Here is an 18,568-nt window from a genome sequence, read left to right on the forward strand (position 1 = left end):
ACAACAAGAGCTGTTTGCACTTTGTACTCACAACGGGGGTTTTGTTTCCCCCCCTCCCCGAAGATACTCTTCGAGTATCAGCATACTGTTAATGATTTCTGCATCTTCAAGTCTGAAAGTTGAGTGTTCCAGTTCACTTCCAGGACATGGACACTGACATGGAATCTTATCTGAAAGTGAGGAGCTACTTTGCTGAAGATGTTTTAATAGGGAGGGAGTTTATCTTCTTGCTACACATTCATAATTGTTGGAAAAGGTCCCAGGGAAGATTCCCAAATTCCAATGCTGTACTAACTGATGTTGTGTGATCAGTAACTACCAAAAGATAATTACGACTCCCTCATGACTTTGCTGTTTAAGAAGTGCTGAAAGTTATTTGCCTACAAGCCAGTAACTGCACTTTAGGACTGATGGTTCTGTTGCTTGTTGAGATGTCCTATTAAGATGCGATACAAGTTCTTTCTCTCCCCTTATCTTTGCATAATCACATTTTCATGCACATGTTGTATGTTTTAATGCAACTTTCCAATATGTTTTAGACATCAAAAGAGACTTCAAAAACCTTGGGGAAAATTTAAATTGCGTTAACCAACTTTATGGGTCAGTTAAGCATCTCAAAGTCCAAAAGCAGTGGTAGTTTAAATTTAGCTTTCTTGGCCAAGACAGAAGCGTCAGCCGCCTTGGGTCTCTGTCACGTCTTTCACTGCCCATGTGTAACACTTGGAGCATGCAATGTCGATAAGAGGAAAACTTTACCTGTTCTGAGCATTAACAAATAATTTAACAGCAGGAAGGGTGACCGATTTCAATACCAATCCAAACCTCTTCTGTCGTATGTACTCAAGCTTACTCAACTCACCTTACATCATTTGAATGTTCTTTCTAATTCCCTATAATCAGGGACATATCTGATGAGGTGGGCTGCTGGATGGTCTCTTCACAGAGCCCTCAGCACATTGGGGATCACTGGTACAAGGAGGCAGGGTATCATCAGCAACATCGCCAAGGCTGCGGAGAAAGCCTCAATGTGGCTCTGGATGAGAAAGCAAGTCCACAGGGACTTGCAGCATATGCTACCTGAACACAAGCCGTGGCTTGGTCAACCACTGCTGGGTCACCTGGGTGAGGACGTCTGATGTTGAAAGACCTGAGACACCCAATGACCTCAGGTTACATCGCTGATTATGTGTTCAAAGCACAGGTGAATTCTTCAAATAATGCACTAACTCTTACTCACAAGTCCCACAGTATCGAGTAACACAATGGCATTTGAAGGCCTTTAAATTTCCTCAAAGGATTGCTTCTGTTGAAAGACCTAAATGAGTTTAATTCGAGTACCAGTGTGTTCATCTCGGAAGATTCACAACTGGTGAGGATCACAGTAGGCAAGTGAGCAGCACTCTGTTGCTTTAGGGTCATCCAGAATTAATTTCCTAATCTTTTATCTCCAGCAAATATAACACGAACAATCTCCAAAAACAGTATTTAGAAATTCAATTTAAATTAATCACTAAGTAAATTCCCTTTCCAGTCCCATTCCTGGAGCCCAGTTCTCATAACTTGAATCACAGGCACAGAAGGAAACTTACTTTTCTTTAAGGTAGATAAGCTCCAGTTGCTTCTTCTCATTTTCCTCCTCTGGAAGGAATAAGGGGCAGATAATGAAACTTGCAAATGAAAAAGACCAAAGTAAAAAGAAAAAGCCAATTGCATGGTTTGAGATTAGAGGTACTGCCAAAAGTATCCTCAGCCAGGCTGAGCCTGATCTCCAGTCTCTACTAACACCAGCTGACAGCTAAGCCTTTAGTAATGGTTCATTATCTCTACACTCAGGAGGAAAGCCGGCTCCTGATTACAATCCATGTTGGTCTTCAATAGAAAGCTCGCAGATAGAGAACAGATTATAGTTTTCATATCTCTTTACTCTATAAAGCTTATATCTCCTTATTCTGCAGTTGCTAGTTCCCAAAATATCCCAGCAGACCCAATTCTCTACTTATGTCCCTCTACAGCTAGGAACCTGTCGAGGAACTCAACATCTATAGAAAGAGAATAAACAGTGGATATTTTGGGCTGAGACCCTGATTTCCTCCAGCATTTTCTGTGTGCTGCTTTGGATCTCCTGCATCTGCACATTTCCTCATTTTGGTTATTTTTCTGTTCTCCCACACGTTCATCAACTCTGCTCTGCTCCTTCCAACCACCAATTTTTGATACTCATAGATAGACCCTAGGGGAATGGTTCAGTTGCCAATTAACCTACCAGTACACATCTAAGATGTGGGAGGAAAACAGAGAACTCAAGTCAAACCCAAGTAGTCATAGTGAACAAATTTGTAAATTCATACAGCCTATACCTGAGGTCAGGATCGAACACAAGTTGCTACCTGCTTCACCACTGATTTGCCATTGGTGGTTTGCAGTGGCCAAGGAGCCAAATGCCCCTTCTGGATGGATAAGATGCTGGGGCCTTACTATGGAAGGCCACTGTGTCCAGAAGGAGGAAATAGTTTTGATTTTAACTTGCCTGAACTGGCCATAATGAGAGAGTCATGGCTCTTTACGTGATCATTATAATTTTGACATGATCTTAAAGCAGGATGGTCCAAGAGTGTAGATGGTGAGTCTTTTAAAGTGCATGTTCATATAGTGACATCCACTAAAAAGCAGAGAGATGGAGGACAAAAATATTGGAATAGCATACTGAGTGGATATGGTCAATTTGAGTTATTATGAACAAATTAAATTGTGTGTCACTATGAACAATAGAAATTCCTGCAGACAATGCGAGTTAGCAAGAATAATGTGAATTAATGAAGTCATCATGAGTTACTCCAGGTTACCATGGTCGTTGTGAGTTACTTAGAACAAAGAAAGCTAATACACACCGTATTTTTGGGACGCTGGGCCAGAGTAGGTGTCTTCCACACTGTCAGTGTCTGTGATTACGGCTAACTCGACATCAGATTCCAGGCTGGTGTTGATGAGCTGCTGCAGGACAGCTTCTGCAATTGGCATCACCATGGCAGTGGTGGAGGTGTTACTGAGCCACATGGACAAGAACATGGTACAACACATGAAGCCAAGGACTAACCTGTGAGCAGAAGTGAATGTAAACACCTTGCAGAGTACTTAGCATCAAAGATGGGGTTAGGAGGAGAGGGAGGGTGATCCATATTGACGTGGAGGCTGATGTGAGGGCCTTGCCAGTGAGGTCACCTCAGCCCAAGTGGCAGCAGCCAAGATACCAATGGCTCCACCCTAACATACATCATCATTATATGCCTGTTGTTTGATGTGGGCAAATATGGTCTTTGATAATGATTGTTCTTGACAATTTTTTTTTGTACACAAGTGGTTTGCCATTACTTTCTCACAAGATGGGTGACCCCAGCCATTATCAATACTCTTCAGAGATTGTCTGCCCCTCATCAGCAATCATATAACCAGGACCTGTGATATGCGCCAGCTGCTCATACGACCATCCACCACCTGCTCCCATGGTGATCGGGGGGCGGGGGGGGGAGCTAAGCAGGTGCTACACCTTGCTCAAGGGTGACCCGCAGGCTAGCGGAGGAAAGCAGTGGCTTACGTCTCCTTTGGTAGAGACGCTTCTCCACCCGCCACCTGACCCTAACACTAGGTGCATGATGGGGCAGAATTAAACTTTGACAGTTCTGAGGGATGATAACCCTGTCTCAGACTGGGAGAATATAGAAGATGCATTCTCTATACCTGAATCAATAGTGGCTAATAATCCAGGAAATTCACCACCATCTTACTCAACTCTAATCCAGTGGAGGTAAAACAAGAAATATGCTGTACAACTCTTCAATGCCCAGAGAGAGATCAGCTCTCTGTTCAGACAATCTTCTCCCTTTGGGTCACGTATCCTCTGAAGGATTTTGAATGATTGTAATAGAATCCACTTAATCTCTCTGAAGATGACCTCTCTATCTAACTCCATTTCTTCCTCAGAACTACACTTTGGTCTACTGACCTCTTTTCATCTGACACACACCCTGCTGCTAGCTATTACCCACTGCAAAGCGAATGGTTCTGACTCTCCCCTCTTCCCCTTGGACTTCACCTGGGTTCTCCCCACCTCTATACCCAAACTCTATTCCACAGCAACATATGAAAACAGACAGAAAATATATTTCTTGTCGCCTATGTGAACAGCTCCTACCTGTTAACCATCAATGGATTTCATTGTAATAAGTAGTGCTTTAAAGTTTAACATTGATAGATTTTGGTTTTAATGTAGCTGCAGTGCCCCCTACTGCCACTGGAGGTCTCCATACTCAGAATCAGAATCAGGTTTAATATCACCCGCATATGTCGTGAAATTTGTTAACTTTACAGCAGCAGTACAAAGCAATGCATGATAATATAGAAAAACTGAATTAGTATACATATTAATTATAAATTAAATAAATCAAGCAGTGCAAAAACAGAAGTGAAAAAGTAGTGAGGTAGGATTTGTGAGTTCAATATCCATTTAGAAATCAGATGGCAGAGGGAGAGAAGCCGTTCCTGAATTGCTGAGTGTGCGCCTTCAGGCTTCTGTACCTCCTTCCTGATGGTAACAATAAGAAGAGGCCATATCCTGCCTGGTGGGTGTCCTTAATGATGGACGCCGTCTTTTTGAGGCAATGCTTCTTGAAGATATCTAAATGTGCATTTCTAACCCCTATAATTTGACACGACAGTGAGCTGACCCACACTCTCTGCCACCTTTGAGCATTTGCTGCAGTAAGTTTAGTGAAAATCCATGCTACAACGTAGAGTTTGCTGTTGATGGAGTGCCACGCCGCTGTCCTCCCAGGCTGGGACTTTCAAAAGCAGATCAAAAGTAACACCCACAGATGCTGCAAACCTGAAATAAACGAGAATCGAAAAAAAACTGCAGACAACCTGAAACGTCATCTCTGTCTGATACTGCATGACCTGCTGAATATTTCCAGCATTTTCTGCTTTTATTTCATCAATGAAATGCATTGAGCAGTGCAACGTTGCTGTGATTCCATGGCAGGTGTGAACTGAAGTCCCCAAAGACACTTGAAGAGGACTAAGGTGGATGTTTCAGAACGACTGAAGGCCTATGCTCACGTATTTGCAGCTGGTTAGCTTTGAAAGGTTGTTTTAATTGAACTTGATTTTATAATAACTGCCAATGACATTCCCTCAGAGGTAATTGTGCAAGGGCCCACCTCAAGGAAAAACTACACCTATGAAGGCTTGCTGTGAAGACCAGCTGGGTTAGAACCATCTCCTGCACATTCGCCTTTGAATAGGTAGATTTTTAAACTAATAACCAGTAGCGCATTTTTAGTATTTATCCCTCTTAATTTGCTTAACTGGCATAATATCGAACCTGATTTTAGGCATTCATCAAGAAAGACACAAGAAATGGAGGGTGATCAGGCTAAAAATAGGCAGAGCGTCTTCCTGAGGTGTTATCGTCTTCGTAAAACTGCGCAGGGAACACAAGTAACTGATAAAACTCAGAGACTAATGTCATAGGTCTCAGATAGAAAACAGATCTCAGGGTTTTATATGTTATTCTGTCTGGGTAGCCTCCAACATCAATTTCTCGAAATTCAGGTAATGCCCCCCCCCCCACCTTCACCATTCCCCATCTCCTTTTCCCTCTCTCATCTTATCTCCTTGCCTGCCCATCGCCTCCCTCTGGTGCTCCTCCCCCCTTTTTCTTTCTTCCATGGGCTTCAGTCCTCTTCTACCAGACTCCCCTTTCTCCAGCCCTGTATCTCTTTCTCCAATCAACTCCCCAGCTCTTTACTTCACCCCTCCCCCTCCCAGTTTCACTTATCACCTCATGTTTCTGTCCCCCTCCCCTCCACCTTTTAGCTCTGCTCATCTTTTTTTCCTCCAGCTGAAGGGTCTCGGTTCGAAACGTCGACTGTACTCTTTGCCTGTTCCTCCAGCATTTTGTGTGCGTTGCTCAGGGTTGTATATGGTGATATACATGTCCTTTGGCAATAAATTTATTTTGATCTTTGAAAATTGTTACAAAGACTAAGCTATAAAAAAAGAACGAACAACACCTAACTCCTTGTGAAGTTTCTGGCTAGGTGGTTCTCAATGCGAAGACAGAGTAGCCATCCCCTTTTGGTTACTGGCAGATGGCCCTCAACCTACACATGTTTGAGTGGAGGTATCACCACTGCAGCCTTTTCCTTCCCAACTTCCTCCAGAACAACTGAAGGAGAGGGCAATTCCAAGGTTGCCATTATGGTTTTCGTCAAAAAAAAACCCCTGGGGTACTTGAGAAACAAAACCTGCTAAGCAGATCATTATTGACTTGGAGAAACCTTCTTCTGGGCCTTGTTAAACATGTTCAATATAACCCCTTACAGTCCGTAGTACAATTATCCTACATCCAGGAGATTTTACTTTGTGCTTCTCTGCTGAGATTCCAGGTACTCTAGTGAATGCAGTCATGGACCTCTATTACACAATCTAATATAGACAGGTGGAGTCTCTTCAAAATGTCAGTTAAAATAGTCAGTAGAGCATTAGAAGACTGGTGGGCCAACTTAACGAGGCTCTGCTCTTTTTTATGATGTTAGGGTTACCATCCCCTCCACTATGAACACTATCTCACTATTTTCCATTCATTTTGCATTACACATTTCTTATTGCAACTTATAGTATTTTAATTGCTCTTTACAGCTGCTGCAAAACAAGTATCATGATATACGTCAGTGATGATAAACTTGATTGTGAATCTGATTCTACCATTTGTCCAGATATTGGGTGAATTGGTAGACATTGCCTTCAATAAACTTATGCACTAAGACGCTAGAGCAAACCTAGCCTATTTAATCGGAGTCCTGCTGTGATGCTCTAGGCTATATATTCCCAGCATAGATGAAACATGCAGATTAAGATGATATATACTCACATTCCTGGTTTGGCTCCTGCTAACATCACCATGCGAAGAGCAATCCTCTTGTGCAAGTTCCATTTTTCAATGGAAGCAGCCAGGCAGATGACACCAATCAAGAGTAGCGTTGTGTCCTTAAAGTACTCTGATGCAACCTATTTATAAAATACACAAACATCAGCTCCAGTACTGAAGGAAATTATGCCTGCATTGGTATTCACCAAGGAAAAGGATGCAGAAGATAACAAAATCAATATTAGAGAGAATTCTAAGGGACAGACTCACATTTGAAGTGTGGGCTTATTAGGGATAGTCAAGATGATTTGGTATGGTGAAGGTCATGCCTTATAAGTTGATTGAACATTTTGTAAAGGTAACAATGATAATTGATGAAGGTAGTTCATTATCTACATTGACTTTAATAAGGCATTTTACATGGCCTCTCATGGGAAGTTGATCAATAAGATTAAGATTCATGGGATCCATACTGACTTGGTAGATTGGATTCAAAATTGGCTTGACCATAGAAACGAGAGTGTGGCAGTGGAGAGGTAGCATCGTGACCGAAGGTCTGTCATCAGTGGAGTGGTGTCCCGCAAGGCTCAGTGCTGGGACCTCTGTTTAAGAAAAATGCCTGCATGAAAATGTAGATGGTTGATTACTAGGTGTGTGGATAACATGAAAATGGTGTTGAAGAAGGCTCCAAGGAGTCAGCAGGATATAAATTAATTGCATGTACCAGTGGAGAAATGGTGGATAGAGTTTAATCTGGGCAAATGTGAGGTGTTTCCCTTTGGGAGGCCAAATGTAAGGTGAAAGGACATGTGGCAGGCGGGTAGACCTCCCTGCCTCGTGTGGCGTCCCTCTCTCTTGATGAACGCCAGTGATATCGGTGGATGGTATTGTCATTCTGCATTTATGCATTGGACTATTGTGTTCTGGACTGTGGACTTTTTCAGACTTATGGGTTTTATCTTCTGTGGTTTTTTTTAAAATCACCTGTTCCTTTTCCGTTTGGTTGTGCAAGGGGAGGGTGTTAAGGGGTTAATGTTCAGTTAGTTTCTTTTTGTGTGGGGGGTGGGCTGTTTTTGGGGGGGGGGTGAATATTCCTGTTCCATTTTGTGCGAAGGGAGTTAATATTAGGGATGCCAATCTTTTTCATGCGGGTTGGGGGGTTGATGTTTCTCTCTGAATGACTTTCATGTTCTTTCTTTGTTTTGTGGCTATCTGGAGAAAACAAATTTCAGAGTTGTATATGGATACGTGTTTTGATAATAAATGAACCTTCAAACTTTTTTTGATGTATAGAGAGATGTTGGGGTCTAACTCCATTGCTCCCCGAAAATGGCAACAGAATTAGTAAAGAGGGCGGATGACATGCTTGCCAACATCAATCAGGGCACTCGGTATAATTCTGGTTAGGTAGTGTGCAGTTCTGGTCACCCCATTTCAGGAAGAATGCGGAGGCTTTGGAGAGGGTGCAGAAGTGAGTCATGAGATGCTGCCTGGATTAGAGATAATTAACCATAAGGAGAATTAACCATAATCTTGGATTGTTTTCTCCAGAGCAGATGATAGAGGTTTATAAAATAATGAGAGGTGTAAATAGGGTAGATAGTGTTTTTTGCCCCAGGGTAGAAATATAAAATACCAGAGGACATAGCTTTCAGTTGATGGAGGGACTGGGGAAAGATTAAAACAGATATGCAAGGTACTTTAAAAAAAAAGACAAGGGAGCAGTAAGTACCTGGAACATGCTCCCAGGGTTAGTGGTGAACATAGACATAATACTGGCATTAAAGAGGCATTTGGACAGGCACGTGAACATAGAGGAAGGAGGGAAATGAATCAAGTGCAGGAAGGCGGGGCGGCATGGTAGTGTAGCAGTTAGCACAACGTGTTGCACTATAGGTGATCCAAGTTAAATTCCTGTCACTGCCTGCATGGAGTTCCTTCGTTCTCCCCATGACCGTGTGGGTTTCCTCCCACAGTTCAAAGATTACCGGTTAGTAGGGTAATCGGTCATTGTGATTAGGCTAAAGTTAAGTCGGGGGATTGCTGGGTGGCATGGCTTGAAGGGCATATTCCACGCTGTATCTTAATACATAAATAAATAAACAAGTAGTATCAGAAGCCTTCCACACAACAATGCATCATGTTGGCAATTCTGCACCAGAATGTAAATTACACTGATGACCCTGCCTAATAACAGTGAAAGAAATGTATGAATAGCCAGCATTTATTATACAATGCTGTGTACAAGGAATGAGATTTGACCCAGTGCTATTGATTAAGATGTTCTGAGCAGCTGTAACTTTGAGCGTACAACATAAGGCTGTTTTTACGCATATGGAGGGGTGAGGAGGAGGGTTAGAAAGGTTAATTACTGCTTCCAGCACAACCATTTCTCATCATTTGCCAACTTCAGCTGAAAGCTTCAACAGGCAGCTGAAAGTTATGACAGCTTAGAACCCCAATTACATATTAATGAAGCCAGTGCAAAGTCTTTGTCATTCTCCCTGTCAGGCTGACACACGTAGTAAAACCACTGGAAATCTCAAGCCAGAATCTCAAGACAAGGCAGTTGATATTTTGGGCTGAAACCCTTCATCTGAACTCATTTATGCATCTTCTGTCATCAGTTCCTCTTGGAACAGAAGAACAAGATTCAGTCTGTCTCCATAAAAGCCAGTCTTGAATGGGAACAAGCAAGGATTAGGAAGTTCTGATGCTTTGTGATTTAGTAAAACGGAAGCTTCTGCTCAAATCTATACTAGTCTTGCTATACCTAAGGATTTCATTACACTATGACCAAGATATAGATATTGATGTGAAGTAGTGTGAATCATCTTAAATAACTAAGGTGCAGGGCAATTGGAATCTGCAGTATGAAGATAATGAGTCTTCATTATGTCACAAAGGCATTGAGTTTTTAACCATGCTTGTGGTCTAATATTGTGGGCAAAATTTAAACAATTTTTAGCTGCATTAGCAGCATTTTACCAAAGGATCTGAAGCAAGTTAATGAGAGGCAGGGTATTTGGTGGGTATTTCAGTGAAATCTGAGCAGCTAAAAAATGTGACACTATTGCTCTGACAATTAACATTACAGGGCCAAAATGTCCTCTGTCATTATACTTGTGGCACTCTTTTAGCACAAGGTTTGGGATTCTCCATGTACAAGGAGTGGATCAATGTAGAGTTTTTTTTTCTGGAGGCATAGGTTACCTGATTCTGCACAGTACAATGGAATACTCAACACAAAAGGCATGTAGAGAGAGAAGTCCCTGAAACTCACACCCATCTTCACAGCAACAGTAAAATCTTCTGCCAAGCAGGATTAGTTCTGCACCCCAGATCCCAATTTAGTCTCTGTTGTGAAGACATGCCCAGTCTCCGAAGCCAGGCTCATTCTTTCCCTGACTCAGATTGACATTAACTAAGCAGACCAAGGTCTAATTTGGGTGGACCCAATAATTAGAAATTTAAATTAAAACTCTTAACCTACTTTGCTGATGGATAACCCATTAAAGTTACATCATCTTCATCGTAGTACAGGAGAACTTTGGCCTCTGACGCAGTGATAATTAATCAGTGACTTTGATCACTTGAGAGGTTTCATTTACATTTTAGTTTTTATTTAAAAAGTAACATTTTAAGTGGCAATTTGCAATCCTTCTAGGTTCTCCTGATAAACTTTAATGAAGAAATCTTGAACAAAAGGCTGGGAATTTCCACAAGAACATAGAGGAACAAAATCAAATTGAATCGCACTCTTAGACATTCATGTGCATCCTGTTCCCTTTCTCCCAGCTTTATCTTCATTTCCTTCTGCAACACTTATTAGGTGTTGGTTGGGGATGTTTGCCGGATGAAGGGTTCCTGGTACAGGAATCGATATGCTGCTGCTAGGTAGCAAGGCAATGCATGAGCCATTAAAATGGAGAGGTATTATTCCCCACTCTTCAGATCCTCAGGATTGCATTATTCTCCTTTTAAGCATTGTTTCCTCTTCATCTCTGTGAGCATTCTCAATTTTACATGGTGGCTTAGTTTTGTTAAACAATGAAAAGACTGATTTCTTGATGAGATCATAGGACCATACCTGCAGGAATTCATGACAACTGAAGACCAGGGTTCAAAATAAAGTGAGAATGATTGAGGCGAATAAGCAGCCAGGGTTAGAAATGACTCCACAGAATGGTTGTGCCAACTTACTCTCAACTTATTGACTCAGTTTGGCTTATGTTAAAGTTTGGTGGCTAGAGACACCAGGAAGAAATAAATCTTCTCTCTATGATTTCCCAGGTGAAGTCAACTTTATGGCATCTACAGAACTAAATGTCCAGATGGAAATTCACCAGTAGCCAAAATTCTCATACTTTTAGCCTGCACAGATTTAAGGAGAATTAAAATCAGGCAGTTTTGTTGGAGATGCTTGTTCTGTCACATTAGCTTTGTACCAAGTAGCAAGTCTACATCCCCAGTGGTCACTGAACGAAGCTAAGTAGAACATCTCTCTTCATTTCCCCTCAGCTGGCAGGTTCTCAGCACATTTTTGTCTACTCATGCCTATATTAATCAGCACCATGATCAAGTCTACTCCATTTACCTAGTTATCCATCAATTACAACCTCTCCGTTCATCAGCATACTTAGTTCTACACATCTGCTGAAGAAAGTTCTTGATCGGCATAGAGAAAAGATGACGTTTCTTGAACTTGGCCAAAAACTTAAGTAATAATTTCAGGTTGGGCCTCTTCTCATGACTATTTGTGTGAAAGGTCACTGACTTGAAAGGTTAACTCTGTACTTGCAACATTTCTGATTTCATTTCAGTTTTCTGCCAAGTGGAATGTCCCGTCTTTGTGTTATGAGCCAAACGTATTGTGTGCAGCATGGGAAGGGCCAAAACAAAGTAAAGCAAAGGCTTACAGAAGAGAAATCTATAATAATGAATACACTGTTACATTCAAGTGACAAATAATTATTATTGTAATTACTTCTCTTAAGCACTGTGTTCACAAACAACATAGCAGAAGCCCAAATTATTACACGCCAGTCTGTTGTTACCCTTGAGATTCAGTTCAATAAAACACTGTTGCTTCAGTTCTTTAAATAATTTACTGGCAGTTTATAATCTTACATTTAATTTGGTATTTTCTATTCATGAAACTCCAACTCAAAAATCATTTCAAATCAGATAATATTCTTCAGAAATCTGTATTGCTTTCTAAACTACAATTGTCATGCTGTGGCTGATAAACCAGGCAGATCCCATGATATCTTATTCCCTCAAGAGCCATTAGATTTTGTGGAGTTCAATGAAATCAGCATCATAAGATCCTCAATAAACTTAAAGTACTAATTGGACTCATCACTATCCCTGGGAATACTGAAGATTCTAAAGTGAACAAGATTAATTCTTTCACAGGATCTTGTGGTTCATTAGTACTAGATTTGTAACTTGCCTTTGATCTTCAATGTCTTTTCACCCCATCATCTCTTTCTTTACTCCAACTAATTTCATGGAAACCAAAATCTCCAACAAGCTGAGTGTTCTTTCTTGTGGTAGTAACATGAGTATTTTCTAGAACAGAGGTTCCCAACCTGGGATTCATGGACCCCTCTGTTAACAGTAGCTCCATGGTGTATACTGTAAAAGGTTGGGAACCCCTGTTCTAGAATGTTTGTCAGTCTTTTATCGAAGGTTGGTCTATCCATTCTTTACCACAATCCACCTGTCTCCATTTCCCGTGCATGACATCCAAATAATGGGACTAAGTGCTGACATAATGTTCTTAACTTCGCACAAGAAATCGGCACATGCTGGTTACTGCAAGGACCTTCCTTCTGCTAGGTGACCCAGCCACTGCAAATAGATGAGAGACTTGCTAATTTGTTGGAAATAAAAGTCAAACAACATATTTTGGATCAGGGTACAACCCTGAAGTCAGTCATCCTCTCCTACAATTCATTCACGAGAAGTAGTCAAAAAAGTAGACTGAAGCTATCATCTGCTGGGCCATATTTATATAGTGCCATCCATATCCCTTTCAGCTTAAGATTATGGTCTATAGAGATCACAATCTGTAATTAGGTTAAACTGGAAGCATGTCTGGTATTGTACTAGCCTTTTCTGGGACTTCAGTCTTATTCCCCATTATAGTATTGCTGATTCTATTGTCCATTGACCTCCCTGACGGGGACATGGGAATAGGCTATTGATCCACTTAAGGCTTAACTGCATCCTAAGTCCATTTACCTGGCTTAGGTCTCTTGGTTTTAATAACATTGGTCCTATGAAATTCTGTCAAGGGATAAAAATAAAATAGAAAAGGCTGGAAGCACTTAGCAAATGAAAGAGAAACTGAGTTACTGTTTTACGTCAAAGACCCTTCATCAGAAAGACTGCCAGTCTCAATTTTAATGCTAACCTGGCCTCGGCAGCATATAGGTGATAGGAGGTAGGTAACACACAGAGAGGGTTTGTGTGATGTTTCCAGTATTCCTGGACCTACATATGCTGCGGGCCCACTCCAAAATGCAATTGACATTTGCAGTTCATCTGTTCGAGTTAACAATTACAAAAATCAAATACTCCTCCTGCCACGATCTTCAGAGGCACAAAGATTCTCATGTCTGCTTGCCTGATGTTAGACAGTTACAAAAACTGAATCCACCACCTCCAACATGTGAAGCCGTTCATCATTACAGAGCTCAGCAAATCATTGTGTGATGTCAACATGTACATTTAACTGAAAGCTTCAGACAGAAAATGGAAACATTACTGCAATCTTATTGGTTTAACCTGCGGTTGGAGATTAAGGCTAGAACGAACATAAAGAGAGTATACAATATAATGCCAGCAATTTACATACTGGCTGTACGGTTTTGTTCCCTCTGAAATGCTGTCTAATTTCTGTCAAATGCATCCTGTAGCAGCATACTAGTTTCAAACCTTGGGAAAAGTGAATCATCAATATTGATGCCCTTAATGTTCATGAAGGCTCTAACTGCCTCTATGATTCATTCCGGGCACCACAACAGAAACAGCTTAAATGGCAATTCTTAGCTGTGACACTGTTTCTGTAAGGTTCTGGGATGATATAACAGACCACCAAGAGACTTTCAGGTGAGTTGGCATAAAGGCTCCATTGAGTAGAGTGCTGAAGGAGCCCGATGAAGGAAGTTGAGAAGTTTTGTGAGGCATATTCTTCCACACAACTGGCTAAAGTTAAGCTCAAGAACTATTTCATGTACTTTATCTGCATGAATACATGGAAGAATAATATTCACATACAGTGGCATGCAAAAGTTTGGGCACCCCTGTCAAAATTTCTGTTACTGTGAATAGCTAAGCAAGTAAAAGATGAACTGATTTCCAAAAGGCATAAAGTTAAAGATGACACATTTATTTAATATTTTAAGCAAGAAAACTTCTTTATTCCAACTTTTACAGTTTCAAAATAGCAAAAAAGGAAAAGGGCTTGAAACAAAAGTTTGGGAACCCTGCATGGCAGTACTTAGTAACACCCCCTTTGGCAAGTATCACAGCATGAGGCCAAAAAGTTCTAAGGTACATTTAAACAAGCCTGATGCATTTTGGAAACAAGCCCTGTGGACTGATAAAGTTAAAATAGAACTTTTTGGCCGCAATGAGCAAAGGTATGTTTGGAGAAAAAAGGGTGCAGAATTTCATGAAAAGAACACCTCTCCAACTGTTAAGCATGGGGGTGGATCGATCATGCTTTGGGCTTGTGTTGTAGCCAGTGGCACGGGGAACATTTACTGGTAGAGGAAAGAATTAATTCAATTAAATACTAGCAAATTCTGGAAGCAAACATCATACCATCTGTAAAAAAGCCGAAGATGAAAACAGGATGGCTTCTACAACAGGATAATGATCCTAAATACACCTCAAAATCCACAGTGAACTACCTCAAGAGGCGCAAGTTGAAGGTTTTGCCATGGCCCTCACAGTCCACCGACCTGAACATCATCGAAAATCTGTGGATAGACCTCAAAAGCGCAGTGCATGCAAGACGGTCCAAGAATCTCACAGAACTAGAGATTCTGCAAGGAAGAATGGGCGAAAATCCCCTAAATAAGAATTGAAAGACTCTTAGCTGGCTACAAAAAGCGTTTACAAGCTGTGATACTTGCCAAAGGGGGTGTTACTAAGTACTGACCATGCAGGGTGCCCAAATATTTGCTTCGGGTCCTTTTCCTTTTTTGTTAGTTTGAAACTATAAAAGATGGAAATAAAGAAGTTTTCTTGCTTAAAATATTAAAGAAATGTGTCATCTTTAACTTTATGCCTTTTGGAAATCAGTTCATCTTTCACTCGCTTAGCTTTCACAGTAACAGAAATTTTGACCAGGGGTGCCCAAACTCTTGCATGCCACTGTACAAGGCCTTCAAACGAACTGAAGTTCTGAGGCTCAGTTACCATTCAGACAATTGGATTGAAGTTTACTTGAGCACGATACAGAAAGATGGGAGCAGAACTGGAATTTCTGCCTGAGTACATTAACAGTGGAGTCCCACACACTGTGTTAAGTGGTCAAAGGGGAGAGATTCTCCCGCAGCAGTAGCTGACATTTTCTCCCAATCACTTACACGACTAAGTGATTAATGTAAACAAAATCAGCATCAAAGAGATTTTGACTTATTCGTTAACTGCGTTTTGTATGCCAGTTACGTTAGGAAAAGTACACCTAAAAACAGAGAGCAAGGCTACAGAATAAATCAGCCCAGCTTCAAACTTGAAAAACAAGTTAGATGTGATTACTGATAATTTATTAAAACTTCCCAAATAGTTAAAAATATAGGATAAGCACGTAAAAAAAGTAGCAGGCACTTTTAATTCTTCATAATTCTTTGATGGGAATAAGGAAACAAACTATTCACCAGCTTACTGGGACTGAAAAGAGCACTGACTAGGATTAAAACACGATTGAACATCACTCTAAAACTGTCTGTGGAGGTCTTATGAAGATTGAGATTTTCATTTGCAGGGTTCAGCACAGGGCAGGGCTGTGTGAATTTCATCTTGAATACTGTATTAACTTATGATTTTTCACAGCAGTTGGCATTAGCCAAGTAGTTCTCAGCAGGCAGCTCTTAAAGGTATAAACCATAGCTGAATCAGCATGCTTCCAGTTATAGAGAAATACTGAATGGACGATGCAGTAATTTTAGTGAAATTGGCTGCAGTAGCTGGCAAAGTGCTCCTAAGAGTTAAGCGGAACATGTATAGGTTGATGGAGAACGCTGCCTATAAGAGACCTGCCCCTTGTGGAAGTGGTGACCCTCTAGGATTAATGACCGGCACTCTTGGTACGAAGTTGTAGGGGAATTTTCTACAGCAGCAAGTACTATGAGTGAATTCATTAAATGCCTGCTCCTTAGAAAATCCTGCAGTGGAGGAACAAGCTGAGAGAAAAGTAGACAAGGTCTTCTCTCAGAGCAGTGAGTTTGGGGTGACCTCTCTGATGCAGTAGAAAATAGCTTCTGTAAGATATGCCAGAACCTGGAACGATACTGAGTCTTGGAAGCTGAAAGTGTCCATGTCCTTGATGTCCACAAGCAAACCTGTCGAGGCCCACATGTGCAGGAGGTCACAGATCTCAGTGTGGGTAAGAATGTAGTTTGAGAACCTGTCTCTTTAAATAGCACCCTATCAGAGGGACTGAAATAAATAAATGTTCTGAGAGCTGGTTTTCAAATCAGTCAGGTGTAAAATATGCTGAGAAAGAACTTTGTGCAGTGCACAATTGTTGATATCATTGTGAGAGCTTTACAAAATAAAAAGAAAAAAAAAATCACAGCAGAGCTGATGAAAATTCCAATGAAAAAAGAATAATCAAGGGTTGAATTATCTGAGGCCCTTCTCCAACTTAAGTTGAGTTTCATCTGAATAGGACAGTTTTCATAGAACGGTATTAAGTAATTTTTAGGCTTAGATCCCAATCTCATTAAAGAAAGTTCCCTGAAACTTTCTGCATGGTTGAATATTTTGCTTTTCACCTCTGTAATTACCCATCTTTAGTTTGAAACATTTAATAGACATTCCATTTACAGCCTTCCAGGGTATACATTTTCATGTTCACAGGCCTTTGTGTGACCAACCAATTGCTGGATTTGGATTTAAATTGGCAAAGCCTGTCCTTTTAGAACAGGAAATAGATGGACATTGATTTGTCTAAGGGCATGTGGAATGAAGGAAAGATTTCAAGGAAAAATTCTATGGATGATATAACCACGTCATCTCTAAGTTACAAAGCTCAGACAAGGCAGCATAATTCAAGTCTGTACAACACCGACAGTTTCATCCACTGTACATCCCGGCGGCTTATTTAATTTAGATAGAGAACACAAAACTAGACAATAGCAGTTCAAAATTACCAAATACCATGTCAAGAAAGACAGAAGAGATAAAGTTGTTCTTTCCAGAAAATAATTTTTTATATATTAATTAATGTCTTTTCAGATATGGAGCTGAATGTTGTAAAGATAAAACAATCACTTCTGCGTGAAAGAAGAACTGTTGAGAAATTAGCCCAGGAACTTCTGCACACAGCTGACGTCAGTGAGTCCAACATTCACCGGGTGTCATTCATGTACCTAATGACATCAAAAGTCATGTAATTCAATGGAGGCAAGAGAGATTGCAGGGGCTAGAATCGGGTTCTAAAGAATCAGACTGCTGGAGAAAATCAGTGGATTTGGCACTGTCTGGGGACACGAATGAAGAGTTGACATTTCAAGTCGAGACTGATGAAGGCTCCAGAGGAAGGTCCCTGTCACAAAATACCAGTTGTCCATTTCCCTCTTGATAAATATCAGAGGGAAATATCCTCATAATGTAATCTAAATATCAGAATACGTTAATTCTTAAACACAAGAATTTAAATAAACACAAGGTTGCAGGAGTAAAGAACAGTTTCACCCATGCTAACAGACTGCCAGAACTAGGTATCAGTAATTGCTCCCTTTGCACTTCCACAGCTGGATGAGCTGGCAAGATGTTGAATTGTAGGAGAAACATTCACCCAGTTCTGTCTAATGCATCGTGTGCAGGGAGGCAGTTCTGGTGCTAAACCTCACATAACCATCAGGTTTAAATATAATGTGGCTCGCCCAGGAAACCAACCCCAGGCTCTGCTGCGTGAAGTAGTCACAATTCAGCCACAGTATCATATCAACCATACAACCTCTTGATCTTGACATACATGTTATTAGATATGTAACAGATACTAAAGAAATGTGTGAAAGAAAGATGCCCAAGTCACTTGGCACCTTACTCTACCCCAAGGTCACCCAATGCACTTTATAGCTAACAAAGCAATTCTGAAGTGGAACCCTATTGTTCAGTTCAAAATAGAACACTTAGCACATAACAAGCCATATGCTGGATCTTTTTTTAACCCCCTGGTGATGCTATTAAGGAATAAATGCTGGGCAGAATGTTGGGAATTCTGCTGCTGCTGGGATTCTCTACATCCACCTGACAGGAGAGCTGGTATATTAATTAATCATTTCTTTCAAATAATGGCAGCTCTGCGAGTGTTGTACTCCCCAAATACTCCACACCATTCGGCTTATGTCAGAGATTGTCTCCTCGCATTCTGCCAGCAACAGCTTTTAACAGTTA

The 18,568-nt window shown here is 40.9% G+C and overlaps 1 protein-coding gene across 2 annotated transcripts in view; it reads right to left on the reverse strand.

Moving 5' to 3' along the window:
- LOC140202616 (solute carrier family 13 member 4-like) overlaps positions 1 to 18,568 on the reverse strand; it is an 87,921-nt gene that overhangs the window by 32,730 nt on the left and 36,623 nt on the right. For both annotated transcript variants that reach the window (XM_072267674.1, XM_072267675.1), the window contains exons 3-5: positions 6,929 to 7,065; positions 2,889 to 3,094; positions 1,590 to 1,638 (exon numbers count right to left, since the gene is read on the reverse strand). In XM_072267674.1, the coding sequence (XP_072123775.1) occupies positions 1,590 to 1,638; positions 2,889 to 3,094; positions 6,929 to 7,065 (392 nt within the window). The remainder of the gene's footprint in view (positions 1 to 1,589; positions 1,639 to 2,888; positions 3,095 to 6,928; positions 7,066 to 18,568) is intronic.

This window comes from Mobula birostris, chromosome 9 (genome assembly GCF_030028105.1).
Source record: "Mobula birostris isolate sMobBir1 chromosome 9, sMobBir1.hap1, whole genome shotgun sequence".
Lineage (NCBI taxonomy): Eukaryota > Metazoa > Chordata > Chondrichthyes > Myliobatiformes > Myliobatidae > Mobula > Mobula birostris.